At 48.1% G+C, this 18,562-nt stretch overlaps 1 protein-coding gene across 1 annotated transcript in view; it reads left to right on the top strand.

Annotated features, from left to right (window-relative positions):
- ATP13A1 (ATPase 13A1) overlaps positions 1-18,562 on the top strand; it is a 381,010-nt gene that overhangs the window by 299,981 nt on the left and 62,467 nt on the right. The window contains exons 23-24 of the mRNA XM_069231770.1: positions 13,633-13,775; positions 14,506-14,617. Of these exons, the coding sequence (XP_069087871.1) occupies positions 13,633-13,775; positions 14,506-14,617 (255 nt within the window). The remainder of the gene's footprint in view (positions 1-13,632; positions 13,776-14,505; positions 14,618-18,562) is intronic.

Below are 18,562 nucleotides of genomic sequence, written 5' to 3'. Positions count from 1 at the left end.
TCTCTGGACAAGATGCAGAATCTTATGACCTCATGAAGGGTACCCTGATTGAGGGCTTTGGATTCTCCACTGAGGAGTACAGGATTAGGTTCAGGGGGGCTCAAAAATCCTCGAGCCAGACCTGGGTTGACTTTGTTGACTACTCAGTGAAAACACTAGATGGTTGGATTCAAGGCAGTGGTGTAAGTAATTATGATGGGCTGTACAATTTATTTGTGAAAGAACACCTGTTAAGTAATTGTTTCAATGATAAACTGCATCAGCATCTGGTAGACCTAGGACCAATTTCTCCCCAAGAATTGGGAAAGAAGGCGGACCATTGGGTCAAGACAAGGGTGTCCAAGACTTCAACAGGGGGTGACCAAAAGAAAGGGGTCACAAAGACTCCCCAGCAGAAGGGTGATGAGACAACCAAAACTAAAAATAGTAAAGAGTCTTCTACAGGCCCCCAAAAACCTGCACAGGAGGGTGGGCCCAGAGCCTCTTCACAAAACAATGGGTACAAGGGTAAAAACTTTGATCCCAAAAAGGCCTGGTGTCATAGCTGTAAACAGCATGGACACCAAACTGGAGACAAGGCCTGTCCCAAGAAAGGTTCCACTCCAAACTCCCATCCAGGTAACACTGGTATGGCTAGTCTCCAAGTGGGATCAACAGTGTGCCCAGAGCAAATCAGGGTCCACACTGAAGCTACTCTAGTTTCTGAGGGTGGGGTGGATTTAGCCACACTAGCTGTCTGGCCGCCTAACATGCAAAAATACAGACAGCAACTCTTAATTAATGGGACTAGAATAGAGGGCCTGAGGGATACAGGTGCCAGTGTCACCATGGTGACAGAGAAACTGGTTTCCCCTGGCCAATACCTGACTGGAAAAACTTACACAGTCACCAACGCTGACAATCAGAGAAAAGTACATCCCATGGCAATGGTTACTTTAGAATGGGGAGGGGTCAATGGCCTGAAACAGGTGGTGGTCTCCTCAAATATCCCAGTGGACTGTCTGCTTGGAAATGACCTGGAGTCCTCAGCATGGGCTGAGGTAGAGCTAAAAACCCATGCAGCAATGCTGGGTATCCCTGAACTGGTGTGTGTGAAAACGAGAGCACAATGCAAGGCACAGGGTGAAAAAGTAGAGCTGGAGTCTGGAAAAATGGCCCAGCCTACCAAGAGAACAGGAAAGTCAGTTGGGAAACCAACTGCAACACAGCAAAAGAAAGGGAACCTCTCTTCTCAGGAAGAAGTTCTGCCCTCTGAGGGAACTGAGCCTTTGGAGCTTGAACCTTATCAGGTTGAGCTCTTAGGCCCAGGGGGACCCTCAAGGGAAGAGCTGTGTAAGGGACAAGAAACCTGTCCCTCTCTTGAAGGCCTTAGGCAGCAAGCTGCTGAAGAGTCCAAAGGCAAGAAAAATGGAACACATAGGGTCTATTGGGAAGATGGGCTCCTGTACACTGAGGCCAGAGACCCCAAACCTGGTGCCACTAGGAGAGTGGTAGTGCCTCAGCTGTTCAGAGAGTTCATCCTAACATTGGCCCATGACATTCCCCTTGCTGGACATTTGGGACAAACCAAGACGTGGGAGAGGTTAGTCAACCACTTCTACTGGCCCAATATGTCCAACATGGTTAAGGAGTTTTGCCTCTCCTGCCCCACCTGTCAAGCCAGTGGTAAGACAGGTGGGCATCCAAAGGCCCCCCTCATTCCACTTCCAGTGGTGGGGGTGCCCTTTGAAAGAGTGGGTGTGGACATAGTTGGTCCACTGGAACCTCCCACAGCCTCAGGAAATATGTATATCCTGGTAGTAGTGGATCATGCTACCAGGTATCCTGAAGCTATTCCCCTTAGGTCGACTACTGCCCCTGCAGTAGCCAAGGCCCTCATTGGTATCTTTACCAGGGTGGGTTTCCCTAAGGAGGTGGTGTCTGACAGAGGTACCAACTTCATGTCAGCATACCTAAAGCACATGTGGAATGAGTGTGGAGTGACTTATAAATTCACTACACCTTACCATCCACAAACTAATGGCTTAGTTGAGAGATTCAACAAGACATTAAAAGGCATGATCATGGGGCTCCCAGAAAAACTCAAAAGGAGATGGGATGTCCTCCTGCCATGTCTGCTTTTCGCTTACAGGGAGGTACCACAGAAGGGAGTAGGGTTCTCACCCTTTGAACTTCTGTTTGGTCATCCTGTAAGGGGACCACTTGCCCTTGTTAAAGAAGGCTGGGAGAGACCTCTCCATGAGCCTAAACAGGACATAGTGGACTATGTACTTGGCCTTCGCTCTAGAATGGCAGAGTACATGGAAAAGGCAACCAAAAACCTTGAGGCCAGCCAACAGCTCCAGAAGTTTTGGTATGACCAAAAGGCTGCACTGGTTGAGTTCCAACCAGGGCAGAAAGTCTGGGTTCTGGAGCCTGTGGCTCCCAGGGCACTCCAGGACAAATGGAGTGGCCCTTACCCAGTACTAGAGAGGAAGAGTCAGGTCACCTACTTGGTGGACCTGGGCACAAGCAGGAGCCCCAAAAGGGTGATCCATGTAAACCGCCTTAAGCTCTTCCACGACAGGGCTGATGTCAATCTGTTGATGGTAACAGATGAGGATCAGGAGGCAGAGAGTGAACCTCTCCCTGATCTTCTGTCATCAGACCCAAAAGATGGTACAGTAGATGGAGTGATCTACTCAGACACCCTCTCTGGCCAACAGCAAGCTGATTGTAGGAGAGTCCTACAACAGTTTCCTGAACTCTTCTCCTTAACCCCTGGTCAGACACACCTGTGTACCCATGATGTGGACACAGGAGACAGCATGCCTGTCAAGAACAAAATCTTTAGACAGTCTGACCATGTTAAGGAAAGCATCAAGGTGGAAGTCCACAAGATGCTGGAATTGGGAGTCATTGAGCGCTCTGACAGCCCCTGGGCTAGCCCAGTGGTCTTAGTCCCCAAACCTCACACCACAGATGGAAAGAAAGAGATGAGGTTTTGTGTGGACTACAGAGGGCTCAATTCTGTCACCAAGACAGATGCTCATCCAATTCCAAGAGCTGATGAGCTCATTGATAAATTAGGTGCTGCCAAATTCCTAAGTACCTTTGACTTGACAGCAGGGTACTGGCAAATAAAAATGGCACCTGGAGCAAAAGAAAAGACAGCATTCTCCACACCTGATGGGCATTATCAGTTTACTGTTATGCCCTTTGGTTTAAAGAATGCCCCTGCCACCTTCCAAAGGTTGGTGAATCAAGTCCTTGCTGGCTTGGAGTCCTTTAGCACAGCTTATCTTGATGATATTGCTGTCTTTAGCTCCACCTGGCAGGATCACCTGGTCCACCTGAGGAAGGTTTTGAAGGCTCTGCAATCTGCAGGCCTCTCTATCAAGGCATCCAAATGCCAGATAGGGCAGGGAACTGTGGTTTATTTGGGACACCTTGTAGGTGGAGGCCAAGTTCAGCCACTCCAACCCAAGATCCAGACTATTCTGGACTGGGTAGCTCCAAAAACCCAGACTCAAGTCAGGGCATTCCTTGGCTTGACTGGGTACTACAGGAGGTTTGTGAAGGGATATGGATCCATTGTGACAGCCCTCACTGAGCTCACCTCCAAGAAAATGCCCAAGAAAGTGAACTGGACTGTGGACTGCCAACAGGCCTTTGACACCCTGAAACAGGCAATGTGCTCAGCACCAGTTCTCAAAGCTCCAGATTATTCTAAGCAGTTCATTGTGCAGACTGATGCCTCTGAACATGGGATAGGGGCAGTTTTGTCCCAAACAAATGATGATGGCCTTGACCAGCCTGTTGCTTTCATTAGCAGGAGGTTACTCCCCAGGGAGCAGCGTTGGAGTGCCATTGAGAGGGAGGCCTTTGCTGTGGTTTGGTCCCTGAAGAAGCTGAGACCATACCTCTTTGGGACTCACTTCCTAGTTCAAACCGACCACAGACCTCTCAAATGGCTGATGCAAATGAAAGGTGAAAATCCTAAACTGTTGAGGTGGTCCATCTCCCTACAGGGAATGGACTTTATAGTGGAACACAGACCTGGGACTGCCCATGCCAATGCAGATGGCCTTTCCAGGTTCTTCCACTTAGAAAATGAAGACTCTCTTGGGAAAGGTTAGTCTCATCCTCTTTCGTTTGGGGGGGGGTTGTGTAAGGAAATGCCTCCTTGGCATGGTTGCCCCCTGACTTTTTGCCTTTGCTGATGCTATGTTTACAATTGAAAGTGTGCTGAGGCCTGCTAACCAGGCCCCAGCACCAGTGTTCTTTCCCTAACCTGTACTTTTGTATCCACAATTGGCAGACCCTGGCATCCAGATAAGTCCCTTGTAACTGGTACTTCTAGTACCAAGGGCCCTGATGCCAAGGAAGGTCTCTAAGGGATGCAGCATGTCTTATGCCACCCTGGAGACCTCTCACTCAGCACAGACACACCGCTTGCCAGCTTGTGTGTGCTAGTGAGGACAAAACGAGTAAGTCGACATGGCACTCCCCTCAGGGTGCCATGCCAGCCTCTCACTGCCTATGCAGTATAGGTAAGACACCCCTCTAGCAGGCCTTACAGCCCTAAGGCAGGGTGCACTATACCATAGGTGAGGGTACCAGTGCATGAGCATGGTACCCCTACAGTGTCTAAACAAAACCTTAGACATTGTAAGTGCAGGGTAGCCATAAGAGTATATGGTCTGGGAGTCTGTCAAACACGAACTCCACAGCACCATAATGGCTACACTGAAAACTGGGAAGTTTGGTATCAAACTTCTCAGCACAATAAATGCACACTGATGCCAGTGTACATTTTATTGTAAAATACACCACAGAGGGCACCTTAGAGGTGCCCCCTGAAACTTAACCGACTATCTGTGTAGGCTGACTAGTTCTAGCAGCCTGCCACAAACCGAGACATGTTGCTGGCCCCATGGGGAGAGTGCCTTTGTCACTCTGAGGCCAGTAACAAAGCCTGCACTGGGTGGAGATGCTAACACCTCTCCCAGGCAGGAATTGTCACACCTGGCGGTGAGCCTCAAAGGCTCACCTCCTTTGTGCCAACCCAGCAGGACACTCCAGCTAGTGGAGTTGCCCGCCCCCTCCGGCCAGGCCCCACTTTTGGCGGCAAGGCCGGAGAAAATAATGAGAATAACAAGGAGGAGTCACTGGCCAGTCAGGACAGCCCCTAAGGTGTCCTGAGCTGAGGTGACTCTAACTTTTAGAAATCCTCCATCTTGCAGATGGAGGATTCCCCCAATAGGGTTAGGATTGTGACCCCCTCCCCTTGGGAGGAGGCACAAAGAGGGTGTACCCACCCTCAGGGCTAGTAGCCATTGGCTACTAACCCCCCAGACCTAAACACGCCCTTAAATTTAGTATTTAAGGGCTACCCTGAACCCTAGAAAATTAGATTCCTGCAACTACAAGAAGAAGGACTGCCTAGCTGAAACCCCTGCAGCGGAAGACCAGAAGACGACAACTGCCTTGGCTCCAGAAACTCACCGGCCTGTTTCCTGCCTTCCAAAGATCCTGCTCCAGCGACGCCTTCCAAAGGGACCAGCGACCTCGACATCCTCTGAGGACTGCCCCTGCTTCGAAAAGACAAGAAACTCCCGAGGACAGCGGACCTGCTCCAAGAAAAGCTGCAACTTTGTTTCCAGCAGCTTTAAAGAACCCTGCAAGCTCCCCGCAAGAAGCGTGAGACTTGCAACACTGCACCCGGCGACCCCGACTCGGCTGGTGGCGATCCAACACCTCAGGAGGGACCCCAGGACTACTCTGATACTGTGAGTACCAAAACCTGTCCCCCCTGAGCCCCCACAGCGCCGCCTGCAGAGGGAATCCCGAGGCTTCCCCTGACCGCGACTCTTTGAATCTAAAGTCCCGACGCCTGGGAGAGACCCTGCACCCGCAGCCCCCAGGACCTGAAGGACCGGACTTTCACTGGAGAAGCGACCCCCAGGAGTCCCTCTCCCTTGCCCAAGTGGAGGTTTCCCCGAGGAACCCCCCCCTTGCCTGCCTGCAGCGCTGAAGAGATCCCGAGATCTCTCATAGACTAACATTGCGAACCCGACGCTTGTTTCTACACTGCACCCGGCCGCCCCCGCGCCGCTGAGGGTGAAATTTCTGTGTGGACTTGTGTCCCCCCCGGTGCCCTACAAAACCCCCCTGGTCTGCCCTCCGAAGACGCGGGTACTTACCTGCAAGCAGACCGGAACCGGGGCACCCCCTTCTCTCCATTCTAGCCTATGTGTTTTGGGCACCACTTTGAACTCTGCACCTGACCGGCCCTGAGCTGCTGGTGTGGTGACTTTGGGGTTGCTCTGAACCCCCAACGGTGGGCTACCTTGGACCAAGAACTGAACCCTGTAAGTGTCTTACTTACCTGGTAAAACTAACAAATACTTACCTCCCCTAGGAACTGTGAAAATTGCACTAAGTGTCCACTTTTAAAACAGCTATTTGTGAATAACTTGAAAAGTATACATGCAATTTTGATGATTTGAAGTTCCTAAAGTACTTACCTGCAATACCTTTCGAATGAGCTATTACATGTAGAATTTGAACCTGTGGTTCTTAAAATAAACTAAGAAAAGATATTTTTCTATATAAAAACCTATTGGCTGGATTTGTCTCTGAGTGTGTGTACCTCATTTATTGTCTATGTGTATGTACAACAAATGCTTAACACTACTCCTTGGATAAGCCTACTGCTCGACCACACTACCACAAAATAGAGCATTAGTATTATCTATTTTTACCACTATTTTACCTCTAAGGGGAACCCTTGGACTCTGTGCATGCTATTCCTTACTTTGAAATAGCACATACAGAGCCAACTTCCTACACCCTGCCACTAGTTTCCGTTCTTTTTGGTTGGAACAGTGTATCATTTATATTTTGAGATTTCCATGTATTGTCATAAGCACTGAATAGTCCTGCCCACATGCCGGCACCCCAGAGCAGTCCTTCAATATATTCTTAAGTGGTGATTTTCACCTTTCTTCAGGAAGGCCTGTAAAGACACTTGAGAGAGAGACAGATAATGCAGCCTGTATATGTAGGTTACAATGGCCAAATTCTTCATCATGAAGTCGAAGAGGGCCAATACATTGAAAATGTGTAATTTAAGATGGTTTACAAACAGTGTAAATCTCCTTCACAAACCCCTTTTGTTATGATAGACATGAGAAGAGCAGGACAATGTAGACTCATAGGCTGCCATTATATGGCTAAAAACGGGTACTGTGCCTTTAAGAAATCAGAAACTACCACTATCCCATCATGCTCAGCTGGTGGCAGTTGCTTCAGATCTTTTTTTCCAGCTCATGCCGACAGGACCCTAAAGCATTATGCTTAACCTTTTATAGGTTTCTTTCACTAACAGTCAGGAACTTTTGGCAACACCTTCATGCAACGTCTACTAGCTTTTTCAGCTTGTTCCTCTTACTTTTTGAAATCAAAACAGTGGCATTTTCCCTAATAAAATGCCTTCTCTGCTTGATAAGTGCCCTTTCTGTGGCAGGAAAAAGGCAAAAACAGACCCCTGAGAGGTCTAGATCATCTGCCTTCCTTCAGCTCATCTTCCTGACACCTGTGACATCTGCAGAAAGTTTTCCAGATGCACGCTGCGTGACGGAGAGAAGATTTGCCTGCAAACTAAAGAAGAGCGGAAAAATATAACTAGCCTGCCAGTGGTACCTCAGAACGAGGGGAAGATCAGTCTTCCACCAGGGCTCTGCCTTCAAATTTCAGTGGATGGGGAAGATCAGATAAACCTGTTTCTGGCCAGAAACTATGCAGGTCCCGGTCAACGTTGAGGACTTCAATGTCAAGGCAAGTCACAGCACCGACCTGTTTGCTGCCACAGGCTGGATCGATGCCGGAAGAACACCTACTTTTGCCATCAACACACCTTCAGTCGACTTCTAGGGATTTCACGCCCTTGTCTCATCACAGGCACATGATGTTGAGGAGTGCCTCGTCGAGATCTGCCAGCTCGCAGTCGGCACAGCATGCACGATCGACGTTGAGAGCCAAGTGTCAAAGCAAGAGGGTCGACATCAAGGAGTTTGTCGACAACGAGGAGGGAAACAAGAAAGAGGAGGAGAATTTACTCTTCAAAGGAGTCTTCACCTTCTCTTGTGGTGTCTTCACTGTCATCATCTCCTCCACAAGCTTCTCCACCAGAGGTGCTTCCTCCACCAACAGCGCCTCTTCCTATACCGCCTTCTCCAGTTCCTAGGAGTACGCCAGCAACTAGGACACTAATGCGTTAACACACCACCACTCTCGTGGTCCCACAACTCTGCATTCTTCTACCACTTCAAGACATCGCCACTGTCATGGATCTCACCATAGATCAAGGTCACGCTCCCATCAACTGCTTACAAATTATTCAACTTCTTCCACCAGAGACTAGTTACCAACTTTGTCGGGCTCGCCACTGCCTCTGGTCTCTCTGATTGATGACATTAATACTTTTCAAGAGGTGCTAGTCCGTAGACTTGCAAACCTCAATATACCAATGTTGGAACGCACACTGTCCACATCGGTAATAATCAAGATGCTGCATCAACGTACAGTTACCAAACAATTGCACTCCATCCTGCAAAGCGCAGCCTCCTGCGTGGTTCTGCTGCGGTGTGGGATCCTCTTTTGTAGTGCTGAGTGGGCCTCTTCTGCGACTCCTGTGTCCCCGTCCTATGGGACTCCAGTGGGTGCTGCCTCTGCTCCTGAGTACTCTGTGACGCTGAGAGTCCTCTGTGACTCCCCCTCCTGGGCCTTGCTGGTCCCCGGCAGCACCAACTTTCCACTGACTGCAAGTTTGCCTTTTGCCAAGGCTTGTTGATGGAAATCCTGCACAGATACCGGTCTGCAATCTTCCTTCTGGCGTGGCACATCTTCTGCATCCATGAGGAACTCTTCACCAGTTTCAGGGCTGCAGTGCTGACCTGTTCTTCACTGTCAACCAACTCCTGCGTCCACAGTTGAGTGGGTAGTACCTCCTACTCCTCTTGGACTCCACAGTGACCCTTAGACTTTGTCCCCTATCTCCACAGGTCTTCTTTCTTCAGGAATCCTCCGCTGGTTTTCTTGCAGTCGTCTCTGGGTGTCTTTTTCTTATTTTCCTCCTTTTGGGTGGTTTGGGGAACATCCAGTGTTTTTATTCATGCTTTCCTGGTCGCTGGTGGGGGGGGGGGGGTGTGTTCGGGGTACTGTTACTTACCTATGTGGTTTACTAGTACTCCCAGCTCCCTTGTACACATTGTACTTACCTAGGTGGAGGAACCTTATTAGAATTCAATTTTTTTAGTAAATGGTTTGTGCTTCCCCCCCCACCCCCACAGGTCACTTTTGGGCATTGCGATTTGTACTGTTCTCCAACCTTTTCTATGCCCATTTCTGATTACTAGTGTATATATTTAGTGTACTAGTGAAGTGCATTTAGTGTATTGTGTCCTCCTATGAATGGATTACCTGTCTAGTATTTTGTGGTGTTTTTTTCCCAAAAATAAAGTACCTTTATTTTTGTACAACATAGTGTTTTCTTTCATGTGTGTAAGTGCTGTGTGACTACAGTGGTCTTGCATGAGCTTTGCATGTCCCCTAGATGAGCCTTGGCTGCTCATCCACAGCTACCTCTAGAAAGCCTGACTTCTAGACTCTGCCTACACTTCACTAAGGGCATACCTGGACCTGGTATAAGGTGTAAGTACTATATGTACCCACCACACACCAGGCCAGCGTCCTACAGCAAGAACGTAAACTGAATCGGACACACAAAAGGCTGTGGGTCTATAGAAACCTAGAGAGCAACATAAATCATTTCGACCCTACCAGCATACGTTTTTTATCTCAAAGGGTTCAAACCCCTCATTGGATGCCGCCTAGATCTCAATAACATCAGAGATCCTACCAACCACAGCGCAAGCAGACAAGAGGACATTGTGCTCAACAGACAACCCAAGGTGGAAAACAAACCTCAGCTTCTAAATCTCGAGTCTTCCCCCCCCCCCTTTCTTCTGTTATCCACTCCAGTAGGGGTAAGCATTAAATTTCCACTGGAAGAGTGGAGGCACATCACAACAGACGCCTGGGTTTTGAATATTGTCAAGAATGGGTACAGTCTCAGGTTTACCACCCCTCCGCTGTCCATGCCACCAAAGCTGTCCACTTACCATCTAGATGTACTCAGGACGGAAGCCAACATCCTGTTGCAGAAGAAGGTGGTGAAAAGTGTTCCCAACAGTCAACAAGGGAAGGGAATTTACTCCAGGTACTTTCTTCTACCAAAGAAAGACAAACATGAATTCAGGTCCATTCTGATCTCAGTCACCAACAAAGGTATTCGGAAAGAAGTTCAGGATGCTTGCTTTACACCAAATATATCCCCAACTTCATCAAGGAGATTGGCTTTGTGCTCCATCGAACTTCACGATGTGTACTTCCACATTCCCATCGCCAGGAAGCATTGGAAATTTCTCAGGTTCCTCATGGGGCATGTGCCAGTACACAGTACCACCATTTGGCCTCAAGTCAGTACTCAGAACATTCTCCAAATGCATGGCTGTAGAGGCAGTCCATTAAAGAAAACACCAAAACAATGTTTACCCCTACCTAGACGATTGGCTCATAAAAGCATTCACTTCTCACGAAGCCCAATAGCATTTCAATTGAATGTGTGATCTCCTTCGTCGGTTAGATCGTCACGTCAAACTCACCAAGTCAGCATCAATCCAGATGTTGCATCACTTTGGTCCCACCATCAACACCATTCACGCAAAGGTGTATTCTTCGGAGGCGGAACGGTTATTGGACCTTCAGAAATGTCCGATTTTCAAGAGTTCCTCATCCAACAGCAAGAGAAGTATCTCTTAGGATCGATAGCTTCCTGCATCTTTTTCACTCCCAATGCTCAACTTCGTATGCAACCTCTCCAGGAGTATCTAGAAGACCAGTGGGACCAGCTGACTGGCAACCGGGAGGACAGACTCACACTCCCTGCATGCAATACGATTCCTCAAGTGGTGGTATTCTCCAAGCAATCTCCTCAAAGGGATGCCGTTCCACCAACAGGTCCCTCTGAAGACAATTGTGACGAGTGCTTCGTTGCTCGGATGGGAAGCCCACATGGATCACCTCCAGACACTTGGTCTCGGAGAGAGATGCCATACCATATCAATCTCCTCGAGCTCTGTGCAGTAGATCTGTCACTCAAGGCCTTTCATCCATCACTCACCACCGATACCCTGCTTGTTCAGACAGAAGGCACAGCCACCATGTATTACCTGAACAAGCATGGGGGCACCAGGTCCAAAGCCTTTTCAATAGAGGCCCAGGCAATTTGTAAATGGCTTTTGGACAGGAACCTGAAGATAATAGCAACTCATCTCCGATGAGTCCAGAATGTACAAGCAGGCTCACTAATGGGACTTACACAAAGAGGTCGTTCAAAGTATCTTCAACTTGTGGGGCACCCCTTCTATAGACTTGTTCGCCACAGCAGAAAGCAAAAAAAGACCACGACTTCGCGTCCAGGTACTACCATCCAGGGATGATGAGGAATGCCCTTTGGATCAACTAGTCTGGCTAATTTCTTTATGCCTCTCCACCGATTTTTTTTTTTCCCCTGGAACCCGGCAGTCCTGGTCAAGCTATCCCATTCCAGTGTGAAGAGGATACTAATTGCTCCAGAGTGGCCACATCAATGATGGTTCCTGGATCTTCTTAACCGGTCGCTCCATCCACTTCTCAAGCTGCCTTGCAATCTCTCCTTGAATTTGCCTGCATGGCTTCTGAGCTAGTGCAGTATGGGACCTTAAACTTGCCACAAGACCACATGGAGATCCTCTGAGAAACCAAGTGGCCTTCCATTTGCTCCGCTTGTGCTTTCAAATGGAAGAGATTTTGCATCTGGTGTTCCTCTAAGAATGTGGACCAGACTGAAGAGGATTTCATTCTGCCATACCATCTACACTTGGCTAAATATGGGTCTTCCATAAAGGTTCATCTGGCAGCTCATACTGCCTACAGGAAATGTCAGTCCCAAACCTCTTTTTTTCCAAATCCCAGTCATAAAGGATTTCTTAGAGGGGTTAAAGAAGGTTTTCCTTCCCATTAGTCAGGAATCGCCTCTTTGGGAACTTTAATATAGTACTTTCTAACCTTATGCGGGACCCCTTTCGAGCCCATCCGCAAGGCTTCCCCACAACATCCGACGAGGAAAGCAGCTTTCCTGGTATCAGTAACATCAGCTCGGCGGGTCAACAAGATACAAGCATTGTGCTCGCATGAATCATTTACGGTCTTTCATTCCAGCAAAGTGGTTATGAGAACTCACCCAAAATTTCTTTCTAAAATAGTAGCGGACTCCAATGTTAACCAGAACATCTCATTTCCTACTTTCTTCCAGAATCCCTCTGCTCCAGACGATCTCTTCACTCTGGATGTTAGAAGGGTTCTGAAATTTTATCTTGATAAAACTAAAGCTAGTCACTGAACGGACCAGTTTTCAATTAACTATGGTCCAGTATGCACTGGTCTAGCCCTCTCTAAATAATCCATTTCTACATAGTTTCACATATTTGATGGTGCTACCAAAAAAGCTATCAATCACTGATAGCTAAACCTAAAGCACATTCTACTAGAGGGAAATTGGCTAGTGCTGCTTTACTGAGTAACATTCTGATTCCAGAAATTTGCAAGGCGGGTACATGGAAATCGGTACATACTTTCACCAAACACTACTGCCTAGACTCTGATGCCAGAGCTGATGCTCACATTGGACAGGCTTCCCTCAGAAATCTCTTTGCCTAATCTGCTGTGGGGGTTCCTCTGTCTTTTTCACAGCGATTTACAGGGATAAGCGTACTACTCATTCAGTGCTTGTCTATACATGGAAATCCCCTAGAAGAGAAGGAAAAGTTTCTTACCTGTAATTCCTGTTCTCTTATAGGGGTATTTTCATGATAAGTCATAAGCAACCCTCCTGCCTCCCTGGTGATCACACATAGCCTTCAAAAACAACTGAAGCAACTGCCACCAGCTGAGCATGATGGGATACTCATGGACTCTGGGTTCTTAAAAGTACAATCTCTGTTTTAACCTTATAAAGGCAGCCTATAAATCTACATTGCCCTGCTCTTCCTCATCTCTATCATAACAAAAGGGTTTTGTGAGGAGATTTACACTATTTGTAAACCATCTAAAATTACACATTTTCAATGTATTGGCCCTTTTCGACTTCATGATGAAGAATTTGGCATTGTTGACTTTACTTGCCTTTAACTACCAGGGTTCACCCAGGTGTAGATGTTTTGTGTATTTTTAATGTTAATTTGTGGGTTTGGTGGGTAACATTAAATGGTGTCATCTGGTCACTTAATTCCTAAAGTACGTGAAATATGAAATCGTAACACATCTAAAATATTCCATAATCCACTTCAGGAGTTTCTCGAAACAGTCTTTATTTTCTGCATGGCCATAGGAAACAAATATGTGACAAAATAGATATCCGTAAACGCCTTAATACATGAACCAGTCGTAGGACTCTATGCTGGAATATTTCTGAATTATTTGAACTCTTTCAATATGTAATAGACTCTTAACATTTTCCCTTCTCTTCCTATTTCACTCTTTACATAGCCGTTGAAAACACTTTCAAAGGAACGTCCACTGCCAAATATCTTCAATCTCTACACAGTGTTAACTGTACTCCTACAGTTTCTTGTGCACTTCGGAAGCTTGGTTTACTTGTACTACGGAGCGCAGGTTCGAAGCCTTCCTAAGTAAGTAGTTTATATTTTTGCTGTTTTTATTCATATAGTGCTAGGTGGAGAATGCCCTGCCCATGCTTTCGACAAATGTATGCAGACTGATGATTACCTCCCACGCCTCACTTTCTCACTTTGTTTCCCTAATGTACCATCACTAAGGTGAGCATCCACACCACTTAGGAAACCCAAATCAGAAAACTGTTATTGCTTACAAATTAACTTACATTACATAGTTGCTTTCTGCTTTTCTTTTTGGTGGTTAGAAGCTTTATATTTTGTGCTAAGTCGGAGAACTTTCTGCAGTTTAGCGAATCTTTTAATGCCGCTTAAGGGAGAACTCTGTTCCAAGGAAATGCATATTTGCAGGAGGCTTTTATTGTGGAAACATTATCTGAGACTTCTGCTGTGCCGATTACCTCCAGCTATGTAAATTTCAAAACCTTTGGGGGAAAAAAAAATCATAAGGAACCTACTTCAATCTACTTATTTTCTCTATGCCACATTAATCGGAAGTTGGGTGCATGTTTATGCTTGACCAGGGTGTTTTGTTTGACTTTGTAACTTTGATGAAGGACTTGAAATAAAGTGTATTCTTTGCATAAAGTGCCATTACTAATGATTGATTATTATCACAATTAGATGAGCAAAAGGTGCTAACATCAGTTTTGTCAAATGGTAATAAGTGAGATGTTATCTATTTTGCAACATTCCATGCTAAAGTGTTTCTCTTTCGTTTTTGAAGGAAGGATGAGTTTGTGGACTTGTATAAGGAGTTTGAGCCGAGCCTAGTAAACAGCACGGTGTACATCATGTCTATGGCTATGCAAATGGCCACATTTGCAATTAACTACAAGGTAAAGAATGCACAATCCAATTACATTGCCTGTACATCTGATTTTATATGAAAAACATTGTTTCTAATGGTTATGTCAACCTGCCAGAATCCTAACATTTTGAATATACCAGGTGGCAGACTGGATCTCGAATAATTTTTATAGCTTTTTTTGTGCACCTGTAAGTGATGCTGGCTCCACATCTGCACTGAAAATGGTGTGACTGACATCACTGGAGCCATAAAGCACTCCCAATGGTGCCATGCCAGTTCACTTTTCCATGCCTAAGATGCATGTTCCGAGCTTGCTCTTCTTGTCAGGAATTACATTTTTTCTTCCAGATTTACTTCTGTGCAGTATGTCTCCCTTTAATAAATATCAAGAGGGTTCAAGCCTTACAGAGACTGTTGCAGTCAAATGTCTGTTACTGGACCTCACAAGGGTCTGAGGGGTATCTGATGATAGAGACTTCTAGTTTCAGATGTCCTACATTAGGGTTTCCCCAAGGCACCAGTCTGAATCCGGAGATTGTTCTCGAGCAGTGCCTCTGCGTGCCATCAGATGGCGTCTGCCAGTTCCGCGTCTGTCTTCAGCTTTGGGCGTGACAGATAGGAGGTTGCGGGACCTATATAGGCACCACCCTGGAGTGCTGACATCAATTCCTTTCCTTCCACACAAACTAGCGCTTATTTGAAGAAGAGCTACACCTCAGTCACTTTTTGCATGGAGATGTCGTCACGACTGACATATTTGCACCTCGTGTGCTTGTGGTTTCTGGACTGCAACCACGACCCGAAGTAGTGCTCAGAGTGCCGGGCTATTAATCCAAAAGCTTTGAGGGAGCAGTTGCAAAAGCTCATTGTGGCCCGGTGCACGCTCCGCATCGCTCCTGTTCGAGAGGAAGGTTCCTAAGAACAGTTGCAGAGCCCCCATCTTCATCGTCCCACTCCAAATCCTTGGGACGGTTGGGTAAGTCGAGGCACAAGAAGAGGTGGAAGAAGAAACCTACTTCAACATCACTCTGTCCGTCGGGAGATGAGGGAAAAGGAGCATTGTCGTTCCAGTCCTCTACCCTCTGTGCCTATTTCTGGGTTGGCTTGGCGCATCCCGGAGTTTCCAGGAGCAAGCGCAACACCTGCCCAACTCCAAGAGTTTGATGGGGCCAAGCGCCTCATATTTGGGCTGTCCGACTCTGCGGGAGTGCCCTTGGGCCCCCTCTGGTTCTTCGCCTGCGGCCTCTGCTCCAGGGGCCACCCATGTATCCATTCAGGGATCCGAATCGGCATTAGTTTTACCGCCTCTACCTTCCCAGATGCTCGCACTGGGGCCTGAACCTTATTCTTTTGGTTTGGGGTACAGTGAGGAATGGGAGGGGTCGCTTGACCGTTTAGAATACCAGCTAGAAGATCCCATGGACTGGTGGACGGACCAGGGTGTGAGGCCAGTCATCTGGACACTTCCCCTGACACTGGCATGCTTTCTTCCCAAACCGTGGCTACGGAGGAGGGGGCGTCCTACTCCATGGTGGTGCGAAAAGCAGCTGGGGCCCTGGGTCCTGAGCTGCCTTTGGTGGCAGTCGGGGCTAACCTTCTGACAGATGCTTCAGCCTGGGACTTCCTCTTATTAACCCCTTTTGCCCTTTAATGAAGCCCTTACCGATGTCCTGCTGGGGACCTGGTCCAAACCCAGCACAAGGGCACCTGTGAACAGGACAATTGCTCACCGCCATAGACCTGTTCTTGAATGACCCACTGTTCATGACGCAAAGCCCAACTCTTGAGATCTCTGCTATCCAAGCCTTCATCTCCCCGGGCGCATTACCTTCCGCATAGGGAATCCAAGAGGCTGGACCACCTTAAGAAGATGTTTTCTTTCTCCAACCTGGCATTGCGGTCCGTGAACACCATATTCCTTTTGGGCTGTTAAACGCATACTTTATGACACACGGTTGCGCAAGTGCTGCCACCAGTCCCAGAGGAGGCCCAGGCCATTCTCTCCCAAGCTGTTGCTCATGAGAGAGATGCAGATAAGTTCACAATACAAAGTGGGAAAAATTTAGGAGGTCATCGGGGTGCAGCAGCACTGAGCCGGCTGGGTGCGGAGGTCAAAGTTTGTGTCGGCGCCCAATGGAATCCTTTGGAGACGGGGGACACTTAAAAAGAAACAGCTTGCAGGTAAGTACCTGCGACTTCAGGGCACAGACATGGGGGGGGGGCTGTATGCGTGGTGCAAACAGTGTCAGGCGCCCAATGCTTTTTGACGGAAGAACCCGGGGGGTCACAAAGATGCTGCAGACTTGGTCCAGGGAGTCGTCTGAAGAAAACCAAAGGCTGGACAGGTAAGTAGAGAGCCCACTCGATGTTGGTGGACCGTCTGTTGGGTTCCCCATAGCCAGCAGGCTGTGGGTGCAGGGATACCTTTAGGTGTCTGGAAATCTTCACCAGAGCTGGTCGCAATCAGGGGGTTCTCTATATTTAGGCTGCAGGTGTTATCGTTGTAGGAAAGTAGCCTCTTTTTGGGATAGATACCAGCGCCCCTTTTTGTCTGCTGTCAATGTGTTTTGACTGTGTGTGATCCCAGTGACTGCTCTCTCCCTCTAAATTTGGTTGCTTAGGACTTAGCACACCCAACAATAGACCTACTGATGCTTCCATGCAAGTCACTAGTATATGGCATCTAGATATCCAGGGCAATGGGGCAGCAGGCGTTCCCCATGGGCTGCAGCATGTATTATGCCACCCATGGGAGTCCATGCAAAATGTGTCTGTAGGCCTGCCTTTGCAGCCTGCATGAAAAGGTGCATGCGGCCTTTCAGCACAGGTCACTGCACCAGGTCACAGCAAGTCACCCCTATGGCTGGCCCTCCTAGCCCAGAGGGCAGAGTGAAAGCACCTGTGTGTGAGGGCACCCCTGCATGAGCAGAGGTGCCCCTACAAACTCCAGCTCCATTTTCCTGGACTTCGTAAGTGTGGGAGTCATATTACCCATGTACTGGACACAGGTACCTACCTATGTCCAGCTACATAATGGCAACTCGGAACCTGGGCATGTTTGGTATCCAACATGTCGGAATCATACCCCAATACTGTTGCCAGTATTCAAAGTATGACTCCATGCACTCTGGGGACTCGTTAGAGGACCCCCAGCATTGCTCCTACCAGTCTTCTGTGAATTTCCGGGCAGCCCGCGCTGCTAACACCCCACAGACAGGTGTCTGCCCTTCTGCTCCACAGCCTGTTCAAGCAGAGGAGGGCAGAACAAAGGATTTCCTTTGGGAGAGGGAGGCAACACCCTCTCCCTTTGGAAATAGGTGTTAAATGGCTTGGGAGGGGTAGCTTCCCCAAGCCACTGGTATGCTTTGAAGGGCACATTTGGTGCCATCCTTGCATAAACGGTTTTGCACCCCCCGGTCCCTGCTCTAGCGCGAACCTGGACAATGGAAAGAGGAGTGACCACTCCCTGTCCATCACCACCCCAGGGACTGGTGCCCAGAGCTCCTCCAGGTGGCCACTTGGTTCTGCCATCTTGAATCCAAGGTGGGCAGAGGCCCCTGGGAGCATCTGAGTGACCAGGTCAGGCAGGTGATGTCACAGCCTCCTCCTGATAGGTGGTAACCCTGCTAGGTGACTGATCGCCCTTCCTGAGCTATTCAGGGCCCCCCTCCAGTGTGGGTCTTCAGATTTGACGTGCCACATTCCAGCAGGACTCCTCTGCATTGTTTACTTCATCTTCTGGCCACCGGGCGGAAACTGGACCCTCCAGGAACTGACAATCTGCAACTCCAGCAACGACTTCGCTCTGCAACATGTTTCTCCTGCTCCTTCTAGCAACTGCAACATTTCCCTGGCTGTGCACCCTCTGAGGGCGACAAGTCTTCAGCCTGCACAAGAAGCAAAAAGAAATCTTCCTTGGAGTGAAGGAGTCACTCCCCTGCATCCGCAGGCATCATCTGCAACAACATCCGAC

This window comes from Pleurodeles waltl, chromosome 4_2 (assembly GCF_031143425.1).
Source record: "Pleurodeles waltl isolate 20211129_DDA chromosome 4_2, aPleWal1.hap1.20221129, whole genome shotgun sequence".
Lineage (NCBI taxonomy): Eukaryota > Metazoa > Chordata > Amphibia > Caudata > Salamandridae > Pleurodeles > Pleurodeles waltl.
This window is presented reverse-complemented; position numbering and strand designations above follow the sequence as displayed.